The sequence below is a fragment of the Cetorhinus maximus genome, chromosome 8, assembly GCF_964194155.1.
Source record: "Cetorhinus maximus chromosome 8, sCetMax3.hap1.1, whole genome shotgun sequence".
In the NCBI taxonomy this organism is placed as follows: Eukaryota; Metazoa; Chordata; class Chondrichthyes; order Lamniformes; family Cetorhinidae; genus Cetorhinus; species Cetorhinus maximus.
In genome coordinates this window covers 23,595,542-23,608,568 of record NC_135886.1, presented here as the reverse complement: position 1 = coordinate 23,608,568, position 13,027 = coordinate 23,595,542, and the positions used below count along the sequence as shown (strand labels likewise).

The 13,027-nt window shown below is 46.3% G+C and overlaps 1 protein-coding gene across 1 annotated transcript in view; it reads right to left on the bottom strand.

The window, feature by feature from the left end:
* LOC144683518 (semaphorin-3D-like) overlaps positions 1 to 13,027 on the bottom strand; it is a 130,495-nt gene that overhangs the window by 87,579 nt on the left and 29,889 nt on the right. Inside the window, exons 2-4 of the mRNA XM_078546587.1 lie at positions 12,755 to 12,915; positions 8,495 to 8,554; positions 7,375 to 7,494 (exon numbers count right to left, since the gene is read on the bottom strand). Coding sequence (XP_078402713.1) covers positions 7,375 to 7,494; positions 8,495 to 8,554; positions 12,755 to 12,915 — 341 coding nt within the window. The remainder of the gene's footprint in view (positions 1 to 7,374; positions 7,495 to 8,494; positions 8,555 to 12,754; positions 12,916 to 13,027) is intronic.

The following is a 13,027-nucleotide window of genomic DNA, read 5'->3' as shown; positions in this document are numbered from 1 at the left end:
TAATGAATTAAAAAAATATTTTAATTCCAGCAGCGAGCACTAATGTAAGTTTGATAACATTCAGTCATGCTTTTTGCATATATCTTTTATAGTTCTATATATTTGAAAAGAATATATTGCCAAAAATAGTACTTCTTTCAGGAATTCAGAAAGAGCAGTCATAAAGAGTCATCATAGTCTTTACAGGTGCCATCAGTGTCACTATCTTAACAGCCGCAGTGCAATAGGTGAAAGGTAAAATATTTCGTTCACGTTGAGGTAAAATACTTCACCTGTTTAAACTCATGAGCTAGAGAACATGCAAAAACTGAGATTGAACTATGAAATCTTTGTCAGTTGATAAACGGGAAATGTAATGTTGGAGGAACTATTTATAAAATGAAATACCTCCCCTTCACTGTACTGAGTTTGGATCTTTATTATTTATTACAGTACAGTTGTAAAGGCATATTTTCCCTGTGAACTGCTCCATAGTTGCCAGAAATATTATATTTTATGAAGGAGGAAGTGTGAAGCCAAGATGAGAAGAGCGTGCATGCGTTCCAAACAGGAATATGAAGTTAACATTATTTAATGTCAGTGAGGAGTTATCTTTAGTACTTCAAAGCATTACTGGCCTAACCTTGCTCTTAGAAGCTGAGAATATAGGAAAACCCAATATAATGGTTTGCATTGTTTCCTGATCAGCATGGAGAAACCCTCATGGTAATATCTTACAGTGAATCTGCTCCTTGTGGACTTTCTTTCTTTTACCGACTTTTTTTTATTGCCTCCATAGAATGAATCCCCAGCAACCTTTGAGTAACCATTTCAAAAAGGAAATGCAACCAACATGACTAAAGAATGTTGGAATTCATCAGTAGTGAACCCATAGGATAGATGTATTAAATATTGCAAGTATTTCCTTCTACACTGATATTCCCTTTCAAAGATTGAGTGGTTCTTTCTATTGGTCAAAACTACTGCATTTACTCATTCACAATACAATTTTTGTGATCCATAAAATGAATGGTGCCTGAAGAGGGTTCTTTGCATGGTTAATAGAAGCCATAAATAATGCAGAGACCATGGGTGGAATGTTCCAAATTTTCACTAAGTGCGGTAGTGGGCGAGCAAAATGGTATTCCACCCGCCGATGGCAATGGCGGGTTTTCACACCTTATTGTCCTGAGCCCGCCATATTACTTATGCATTCCCGGGAAATGCACCGTTTCCATGGCGAGTAGGCTCTCATTCACCCACTCGTCATCACGTTGGCTGCCATGTTTAAAAGGTAGCCGCCAGCACAGTGGTCATCGCCGCCAGCACAGTGCTCATCGCCGCCAGCACAGTGCTCATCGCCGCCAGCACAGTGCTCATCGCCGCCAGCTCACCACTGCTGCTCGGGAGACATGGCCAGCAAAGGGAAAAAGACTGCAGACCCCACTTCAATGACGGGTCCCTCGAGCGACTGCTGGGTGCCGTGGAGTCCCGCCGGGATGTGCTGTATCCCCACTCTGGCCGCAGGATGGGCAGCAATGTGATCAATCGAACTTGGTAGGCAATGGCAGCAGTGGTCAGTGCCAATGCCTTTCAAAAGAGGACAGCCACCCAGTGCTGCAAGGAGATGAATGTTCTCCTCCATTCCGCCAGGGTAAGTCACTCTTTTCATCACTCTCAACTCACACACTCACGAGCCTATCACACATCCACAGGGCCCCCACTCACTGCCAGTTCAAGGGACATCACCATTCACTCTCTCACGCTCCATCATTGTCCTCATCCTGTCCATGGGTCCACTCACCACTCATATAGGCCAGGCATATTTATCATCTGGCCTGGCAGGCGTCCTGCTTACACCTCCCCCATCTCTATCCATGCAGGACAAGCTGGCACACAACAAGAGAGAGAGGTCGCAGACCAGTGGCGGAATGCCCGAAATCAAGGCCCTCACAGACTTTGAAAACAGAGTCACCCAGCTGGCCAGCCACGATCTGCACCAGTCCTGTGCTGAAGGTGAGGTTGGCTCTGCTCTACCAAGTGAGGATCCAGCAGCGCAACATCCATCAGACAGCCATGTTGTGAGTGATGTATCCGCTTTCACAAGCCACTGCCAATGCACTTATGATCTTTCCTTACTTTATCAGGCACATCTGCCAAACAGCCGACAGAGTCCATGACCCAGGGTCTCCAATCAAGCCCCGAAGAAACCTCTGAAGAGGAATCTGAAGGTACTCCCCTGCAAGGCATGATGGAGGAGTCCTTTGTTGAGGCCATAGTTGGCCTCCAACAATGTGTATGTGAGAGGGGTGCCAGGCAGCTCAATCTCACTCCAGCTACCCCTGCTCCTTGAGAAGTCAGCCTGGGTCCCTGGGCACCCATAGGGAGGAGGTCAGCAGGCGCACCCTTCGAGTCCATCCACCCAGGTGACTCCGAGAATGTCCGGCCCCTCCTTCCTGTGGCCTCAGCAGCTCCAGTTCCACAGGCCGAGGAGGGTGCCACTGCCACACAGCAGGACCCCGAAAGCAGGCTGGGGCCCTCCAAGTCTCAGCCCTCCAGAGGACGTCCGCCAAATTTATCACTGACAGGGCATCACAGTCAGCAGGCCGCCTCCACCTCTGCTGTGGATGTCCAGGGAGCACCAAGACGTAGTGGCAGGGTTTAGCCAGTTAAGGACAATTAACTCTTTCGAGTTATCAACAGATCGCATGTAACTCTTTCGAGTACATTCACAGTTCTTGGTTTCCGGGAGTGGGACATGAACCCACAACCTTCTGACTCAAAGGCGAGGGTGCTATGAACTGAGCCACAGCTGACACCTCGTTAGATAAGGAGAATTAGTTGCACAGCCTGGGCATGGGTGTTAATCACTTGTACATACTGTTCACTATTGTCAATAAACTCCCAAGAATGTCTTCATGTCTATGGCTCCTTGTTCTGATAAACAGTGTTCTTGTCACTCAGATGTGAAATCTTTCTGCACAAGATAAAGGCAGGTGTCTCAGTCCAGGGCCTCTTCCCTGTGCTCTGAGCAGCCTTCAGACCAAAGTGATGGTCCAGCCTCACACTCCCTGGAAACATTACTGATGCCTGCACCTTGGCAGTGCTTGTCATTGCTGCCAGAATGTACTGGGCAGGTGTTACAGAGTTCTCTCATTCTCTTTATGTGCTCTCAGCACATTTAAGGTGGGGCTGGCCCCCATGTCTTCAGCATCTGTGACCACTGATGCTGTGCTCCAGCTCCTGAAGAGCTCAGGTGCTGAAGGCAGGCAAAGCGTCAGATGCTTCTAAAGTTTCATGGCTGCGTCTATATGATATGGCCCTGATCATGGAGCACAAGCGAGCTGCCCTCAGCCAGACAGGAGTCAGACATTCTCAGAGGCTGTGTGAAGATTTGTGGAGTGTCCTCACTGCATGTCGTCATCATCCTCCTGCGATCAAGCGACTATTAGGGCCTCCACTGCATCTCCATAACAGGAGCATTCTCAATGAGGATATGTGCACTGCCATAAGCCAGACTACAGTCAAACGTTCACAAATGCGATGTGAGGATCTATGGGGTCACCTCGCTGCATGTCATCATCATCCTCCACAAATCTAGCAGCTATGAGGGCCTCCTGAACACACCTCTTTGTCTAGCCACTGTGAAGGCCTCATCCCTGTCATCGTCACCTTCAAGGTCCTCCTCACACTCATCCTCTGCATCCTCCTCATCGGAGGAGGCGGCAGCTCCTCCATTTCCTCCTCAGCCATCTCGTCTCCCCGTTGCAGTGCCAGGTTGTAAAGGGCGCAGCAGATGATGACGGTACGTGTCACCCTCTGTGGACTGTATTGCAGGGCTCCACCAGACTGGTCCAGGCACCGGAACCCCATTTTGGTTTGCTCCACCAAGTTGCGAGCTGCAGCATGAGCCTCATTATACCGTCGCTCTGCTGCAGTCTGAGGCCGCTGCACGGGTGTCATCAACCACGACTTCTGTGGGTAGCCCTTGTCCCTGAGGAGCCAACCCTGCAGCTTCTGTGGACCCTGGAAGACTCCAGGGATCTGTGACCGACTGAGGATGTAGGTGTTGTGCACACTCCCTAGAAACCGTGCATATACCTGCAGGATGCGTTTCTGGTGGTCAAACACCAGTTGCACATTCAGTGGGTTGAATCGCTTGCACCTGATGAAGTCCACTGTGTATAAGCGACAGAGACCAGCGTGCCACATGTGTGCAGTCAACCATACCCTGTACCTGTGGAATCCCGCGAATGGGAAAATTCAATGGCCCTTGCATCCTGGCTTCTCGGTCCCGGGTGAAATGCACAAAGTTGTATGCCCTCAAGAAGATGGCATCCGACCTCATGGATGCTGTGGGAGAATAAAATACATCTACAGGGTAACAAAGGGTTATGTGGTTAAACCATAGTGGAATACTACAACGAAGTCTCCTTGCACCAGTAGCAGACAAACCTGCGCTGTCAGCTATAGTGAAGGAAGACAAACAAGTATCATAATCAAATTACCAAGAGTCCTTGAAACAAAGTTAGGAGGTCTGTTATCAGCACATGAGACAGAGCCTAGACATGCTATCTGTTGTCTGTCCAGATGACTAGTCGCCAGATGGGCGACTCAAGGTTTTGTGTAACTACTCAAGGTTTTTGCGTAATTATAAACTAAGACAGAACAATTGTATGCATGCCAAAGATAAAATTTCAATGTTATTAATTACGCATGCTTTTACTATAACTATGAATGTACTCTGATGCTTCCTCAGAGTGTCAGTTAGCTCCATTGTATGCTGCTGGGCTCTCCGTGATATCACGATTTAATAAAGGCTTCCAAGACAAACCTCCTGGGTCTGAGTGTTCATTCCGTTTTCAGCAACAGATGCATTTGTGGGTGGCAACTTGTGATATCCCACAGAGGTCACCTGTGGAGCACTGAAAGGAGCCACTGGCGTAGAAATTGAGTGCCACGGTCACTTTCACAGCCACTGGCTGTGGGTGCCCTCCATGTCCCCTTGGTGCCACATCCTGCAGTAAGTGGCAGATGTGAGCGACCAGTGTCCCTAAACATGCGCAGTCATCGGCGACATTGGTTCTCGGTCATCTGCAGGGATGACTGGTGGCATCTATAGACCCTGGATGTCGCTAGGCGCTGACAACCCACAGCTCACTGTCACTCCTTGGCAGTGTGTGTGGGAGCCCCATTGGCCCCTTCTTCCTGAGGTTGCTGCTCCTGCCTTTGTGCGGCCAGGAGCCTCAGTCGCTCTCTCCTCTGTCTTCTACGGTCTCTGTAGGTCATCAGGCATTCAGCTAGGTCACCAGGATCCATGATCCTGACATGGTCCTCCTGCGGCATGAAAGCGAGAGAGAGAGAGAGACATGGTTATCTTGGCTGTACTTTGCACCTTTCCTGCCCTGTGTAACCACCTCTTAAGGCTTCCCGGAGAGTGCTGGTCACCCCTCGGATGGCCACAGATGAGTGCGCTACATGGCTGTCCTGTCAACCTTTGACATGGGGTACACTGGTCCAAACCGGAATACTGAGATTGCAAGGGGCTGTGAGCACCTCCAGCAGTGACTGCTATATGGCCAGCATTGGCGAGGAGATTGTACAACGTGTGCAGACCAACTGCTCCGCTGTCCAGTAAAGTGGTCGCTGACTCGCAGTCTGTGCCATGGTGGAGGGGTGGGGTGGGTTGGTTAAGGTCTCGAGGGCTCGGCGCCCCTTTGGTGCCTCCGCATTGCTTGCGTGGGTGGGCAGTCTAGGAGACCGACCCCAATCATATCACTGTGGCTACGCCTGAACTGTCTCAGTTGTAGAGGAATGATCAGTTTATACAGGTGCCCCTACTGCGTGGCCCCTTCCCTCGTCTACCCTGCCTACTACCTCAATTTCTTGTGCTCAGGATCCAACGCCAGGGCAGCAGTTGCCTCCCACCTCCTCGACAAGAGTTGCCTCTAAGGCTGGGCAGCAGTTGCCCCCAGACAATCCCACCCCTCGACAACAGTCGCCTCTGTGGCAGGGCGGCACTTCACTCCGGCCTCCCAGCGCCCCTGAAGCCAGCAAAGCAACAGGTGACCCCAGCAGGCTCTGCAGAACAATGCTGTTCACTCACCTCCAGTTCCCCCAAATTGAAGGCCGCCAAGTGCACGTCGCCTGTGTGCTGTTGTAAAACACATCGACGTGCTTCCCCGCCAACATGGACTGACAATCCGGCAGGGGGTCCAAGAACCTGGCGGAATGGCCTTTTAATGATATGCTGATGTATGACAATGAGCACCCTGACAACTGTTGGCAGGAAACGCAGCCCACCTTCAGTGAGCTGAGCGGACGATCGCGACCTGCCTTCCCGCTGTCGCGAAACAGATCATGCCCTATTGTCTGTGCATGCCACCTATCACGCCCGTCGCCAGCGGGCATGGAAAATTCCACCCCATTGCAGAACAAGTAAATCGGTGGAATAGTACAACGATGGAGCCTCCAAAACCTTTCCTCATGGGTGAGTCATGCTGGTAAAGAATGGAACTTGGTGGATAACTTGAGTGTTGCCAAATATTCATAAATGTGGGGCAAAACTTTGCAAAAATCTGCACTACTGGCACGGCAACATTTCGGAAAATCACTGGTGCACTGTCCATTATTTCCATCTATTGATTTCATATGGACAGAAAATCACGAGCTTTACACCCAAAATTGTCCAACAAATCATCTCCTGCATTTAAAGTTTCAGTGTTGGCTCTTGCTCTCAAACGACTTTTCCCAGTTGATACAGCTTTGTGCCGGACATTACAATCAAGACAAACACAACACACCATAACAAAATAAACATTATGAGGGCAAACTCTCCAGTCCTTCCAGTGTATCATTGTTGTCATTCTGGCAGGAGTGCAGCGGGAAAAGGCCACAGACCAGGCTGGAGTCCAGGTAAACTGGATCTAGGGCTTATGTCAGGGATTCCCATTTTGTCATTTTATGCTGGGAAAATCCTGGTAGGTAATTGTGCAATGGGGCAATGGAGGTTTGTCAAAAACATAATCACATCTAGTCTGTATAATACACATAGCTACCTTTAGGTAATGGAAATTTTCTTCCCTAATTTTAATCTATTGTGTGGGCATTCTGATTTGGAAAATGTAGAAAGATTAGCAGACATGGAGAAACTTGCAGTTGGTGATGAAATGATAGTTTATTGTGAAGTCTTGTTATTGAAAATTCTTGTTCTGCTCCATGGTTAAAACAGGTCTCGACAGAGTCTCTGATACGTTCATTAAAAAGCTCGCTCCTCAGTGAGAAGATTACTTCACTGTGAAGGTAACCCGGACATGGTAATAATAAAATTTGAACATACTTTAGCTGCAGCAACATCTGTTGATCATTATTTTCAGCAATGTCAGGGTACATTACCTCTGTAGGGGGTCCCAGGTCAATATATCCACATATAGGCTGGAAAGCTCCCGTACCACATGCATAGACATGCGTCCTATTGAAGTTGTGTAGTAGGCGGATGAAATTTGCACATTCTGTCTGATAATAATAGCAGTATTGTTTAGTCTCACAGTAAAGCTGTATGGATTTCTACCACATGCTCAGTTAATAAAAAAAAACATGCAACATGATCATCATAAGTATTAAGCATGACAATAAAGAGAATACTGAGTTGTCTCATTGCAAGTAATTTTCATTTAAAAGAGCAATTGGGAAACTGCTTTTTTTTAAAAGATATAATATGTGTTCTTATTTTCCCTACTTTGTTCCATCCTGGGCTTCACTTTCCCTGTAGTTGGTGGTGGGGATTTGAACTGGGTTGCTTGCTCCCTGGTTAGCAGTATTGACACTTTTGGCTTTTGGGCTACCATTAGGAGGCTCACAACATGGTATCACGGAGACTCCAAATCTTCAACATAGCAGCATGGCAACATGACAACATTTTTAAAGTGGTCCTGACAATCAGGAAACATTTCAGGGTTTTAACTGAAGTTTACAATTTTCATTTTCTTGCCAGAAAAAAAACTTAAAAATTTAAATTGAATACTCATATTGTTTCTTTATCACTCTTTAATTTACATTGTGTTTATACAAATATAGGCTTTTGAAACATTGTAATTAATAAATGGCTCGTAGGGTATCATAGAAATCTGTTCACTTGTTGGATTTGCCCTAGAGACCTGCCTTTCAACACTGCCTTAAGATTTTTAGGTTTCATCTAAAGCTTGAGTGTCACTAGTTTCAGCCAAGTTTGGGGATAAAACAGGAGCTATAACTAATAACACATGGTTTACAGCATCAGATGAGAACATTTTAACATGCAATGTTAAGAAACACACTGTTACTCTTCAACATTCAGATATTTTAAATATTGCAGTTTCTGCATTTTGTGCAATGCAAGCTTTTGCTTCATATCAAGTAAAATGACAGAAATGTGTTCAATGCATATTAAATATGTCAGCAAATATGAAAAGTTGCATTTTTTAAGAAAAAAAACTAAATGCTCGGAAATCACAAGATAATGCCAGGTATTTCTTACTTCTTTTTTTCCAGTCTGTTTACACAGTTCCACTCTCTCCTTAGTTGCAGGCCAATAAATCTGACAAGACAAAAAGAATTATATTAAAGCTACGGAAAAAAAAAACACAATTAGATTAATTGTTTTCAATTTTTTTCTTATTGAGCCCTTTGGCTGGTTGTCAAAGTAGTGCAAAGCAGTGCACCGAACAGAAAAGATTTAAAGTTATCTGCCATGGAGACTGGGAGCTCCAAGGCCGGTGGGGCAGGGAAGTGAGGAAAGGCTAACCGAGGACCACCAGAAATTGGTCCTTGGGCCTCATCTTAGTGTGTCAGGCAAACTGCCAGTGCCTGTCACGCCTCTAAATGCGATTTTCCAATTGGGTCCAATGTGGTACTGCTTGACTCACTGGTACCCAGCTAAGCGTGAAGGGATGGGGAGGGGGGGAGAGATGACAATGGGAGGGAGGACCGCGTGGGCCAGCAGCAACTGCCAAAAGTGCCATGGAGCAAGGCAGGGGCGGATTTACAATGAAGCACTCCGTGTCATGGCACGGGGCCCCCAAATGACAGGAGTCCCCAAAATGCTGAGTGAGTGCTTAAGCGGACAGTTGCTGCAACTATGCAACGAAGGCTGATACTGGGCCTACTGAAATTCCCCCAAGTGTATCAGCACCATATGCACGGACGCTGGGTATGGGGTATGGGGAGTGTCACACAGCTCCCAGTGTGTAAAACAGACCTGAGTGTGTTACACCGCCCTGTATTAGACTGATCAGCTCTTGTAATACTCTCACACTGACTCCATTTCAATAAGAAACAATAACCCTCGCAAAAGGTCCTTTCAATGCTGAGAACTAGAAACTGCAGAGGGGACTTTATTCACATGAACAAAACTGTGAAAACAAAACAGCTCAACCCCACCAACCCTAACTTCAATAAATAATATGCAGCAATGTCTTTTAAACAAACTATCTTCCCTGAGTAACAGTCTGCAAATAATGATACCCTCAAAATTCTCAGCAGGATTTTGTTTTAAACAAAGGTCTGAATTGATGGATTGCTGCATTTTGCCTTTTGCTTCGGCGATCTCAGTTGAGTCGTTCTCCCTGCCGACTCTGCTCTTACTCGCTCTTTAATGCCGCTTTGGATAGAGGAGGATTAGCTTTGTTGCCAGTGCGTGCCCAGCACAGAGCTGCCGCTCGCGCACACACACACACACAAGCAGACACAACGTCCCCAGCATGGAGCTACTGCTCGTACACACGTATACACACACACACACACACATGCACGATGTGCCCAGCACAAAGCTGCCTCAGAAACACGTCTCCGGTGCGGAGTGAGGGAGCCTGAGCATCCCCAGCATGGAGCAAACAACAAATTCCCCATTCCGGAAGGTGGAGCAACAGGCAGCTTGTTCAACTAGTGCAGCATCAGCAGCAGCAATCTCAGGCGGAGCTGAGTGATCCCTCTGGTGGATTGGTCCCAGCTCAGAGTGGCCCCATCTTGGAGTGGTCCTGTTTACTGTTGCAGCTTTTAACAGGCAGATCGTGATCAGGCACTCCCAACTGCGAGACATGTGCAACATGACTTGATTATCAGTTTACTCAGAGATGGATCATTCCCCCAGCGCCTAGAAAAGGTGGGCTCCAGGGATTAAAGACAGCCATTTTATTATATATTTTTTAAAATCTCATTGCAGGTATTTGCAAAAACAGTTCCTTCTTTCACTTACCCCTTTGGCCCTGCCTGCTTATTAGTCCTTATCCACACTGAGTGGAGCAGGCCCAACTCTTGATCCAGCTCAGTGCTACCCAGTGTTCCAAATGGGCCTTAAAACAGGCATTAGGCCCTTTATTAGAATATGACTGTTTTAAGTGACAGCTCTGAGAGAAATCATCCCTGAAAAGTAAAAGCAAAATACTGCGGATGCTGGAGAATGGAAATAAAAACAGAAAGTGCTGGAAATACTTAGAAGGTCTGGCAGCATCTGTGGAACCTGAAGAAGAGTCATATTGGACTCGAAACATTAACTCTGTTTCTCTCCACAGGCACTGCCAGACTTGCTGAGTATTTCCAGTATTTTCTGCTTTTATTTACCCCTCAGAAGTATGCTGTTTAAAATAAGAGTCCTCCCCCACCACCCCCCCCACCCCCACCCCCCTCAACCACTTCTGTGTCCTCTGGTGTTGAAACATAATTTTCAAGGTTATGGAAGCTTGCCAGTAATTTTCAACAGCCAAGCGCCTCAGAACTGAATCCATGATTCTACCTCTTCCCCCACCTTTGTCCTGCTGGCCTTCCAGTTTTAATCTCAGGAAAGAGCTGGCAGCCTATGATTCCATTGATTGAACAGGCTGTTGTGAGGGGCACAATCCAAGCAATAACAGGACTGGGCACACGACCAGATGACCAATGAAGTTCACATAACTGAACTGAACAGCGAACAATCTATGATCAACAGTGCTGCAGTTTAGTAGTGAACATGGTAGCGAGCTTTGTGGCGACTTCTCAACTGAGGTGTTGAAAACATTCATGGCCATCTGGGTGATACATGGAGAATCAAGCCTTATATATTAGCACAACAATTAGAATGTTCACTTAATGTTTAAAGCTGAACTGGAAATCTCAGAATCTGTGTCACTCACACCATTCAAATCCTGGGAATGAGCAACATCATTTAATCTAGGATATATTGCACATAAGGACAGAAGCTGGATAATGCGTAAGCTTCATCTGAACCTACAACATCTGAACGAAACAACATCCTGAATAAGCTCACTAACACAAAATGGGAAGCAAGCCTGAAAACATTTGCGAACCAGTGCACTTGCTCTTTGCTATTCCACTGCTGAATATGCCTGCCCTGCATGGGAAAGATCTACTCATGCTAAGAAGATGGATGCTGTTCTGAATGCAAGCTGCCAACTTATCACAGGTTGTTTAAAACCAACAAACACCAATAGCCTATATATCCTGGCGGGTATCGCTCCCCCTGATATAAGGAGAATGGTAGCCAGCAAGAAAGAGCGACTCCATCAAACATAAGATGAGAGGCACCCTCTATATGGTCATACACCTACACCCAGCCGCCTAAAGTCAAGGAAGAGCTTCATGAACAGTGTTGTTCCCTTACAATCAACCCCATCTGAAGCCCGCATCGCCTTGTGGAGAGACCGGCTCGCCAGTCTCGAACAACCCCCAGCGATGGGGATTCTACCGGATGAAAGCCTTCCCCCAGGAGCTAATTGCAACTGGGCAACCTGGAAGTGCCTTAACAGACTTAGGACTGGTGTAGGTCATTCAAAGGTGTCACTAAGCAAATGGGGATATACAACCAGCCCGACAACTTGTGAATGTGGAACTGAGCCACAGACTATGCAACATCTCCTGCAATGCCTATCACTAGAGGAACCCTGCACTGTTGCAGATGTTGCCGAATTCAACAACAAGGCGCAAAAATGTGTCCAGTTCTGGCTGGGCCATGTATAGACTGTCCGTGGACACGATAAGAAGATCTGAACCTAAAAATTCTACTCCAGCCTCAAGTCCTCTACTTCTTTGCTGTTATTTTTTTATGACATAAATGCAGCTTAGTTTTCTATAAAAGCAAAACATTTCATGTTTCTACTTTAGCTCTGACGAAGAGTCATACGGACTCGAAACGTAAACTCTTGTTTCTCTCTCCGCAGATGCTGCCAGGCCTGCTGAGTTTTTCCAGCATTTTCTGTTTAATTTTTCTGTTAGCCACACATTTGGCATCAGTCTTTGTTGCTGGGATTTTGGTATTTCAGTGCTGTGATGTTCACAGCAGCACACTAACTTCCTTTGCGGTTTCTTTACTGTGGTGCAGCTGGAGATTATTTTGTGCAACACTCTCTGGACCATGAAATATCACACAGAATGTATCCCGTCAACTCAATTATATTTGAGGATAGGTCAGTGGAAACATTCACCCTGGATGTCAGCACGACTTTTCACAATAAGGTAACCGATTGTGTTATGGGTTAATGACCGACAGGAAGGACACTGCACTGTCTGTAATGAAATTCATTTGTTTATTCAATATATTCATCAGTGGTAATGGGATGGTAAGGCTACTGACCCTATTTTGAGGTTGTCATCATCATGTCCATGCCCAGGTAAAGTAGTGAAAATCAGCTCTTCCAAGCTTCTTTGAATTAAATTCCTGCAGCTATCTATTTTCAAATCAGATTTATATGCAATTTGCTGGTTTTGATGTAGCATATATACATGTAGCTCTCATGTCGTTATTTACCTTCTTAGGTTCCTTGTTCAAATTTTCCAGATTTAAGATATAAATCAGATCTTTAGCTCCAACCAGAAGCTTTCCTCTTTCTTCATCTATTAGTAATGACTGGAAACTGGAACTTTCTGCCGATCCCTGGAATGGATTACCACTGCCATTCATCAATGTATCTGCCAGAGCAAAACAATATAAATTGAAAATATTAATCACCACCAAGTATGTGGAAGAAACATTTTTATAGACATTGACACATTTGAACAATGTCACTAAGGTCAAGCCTAC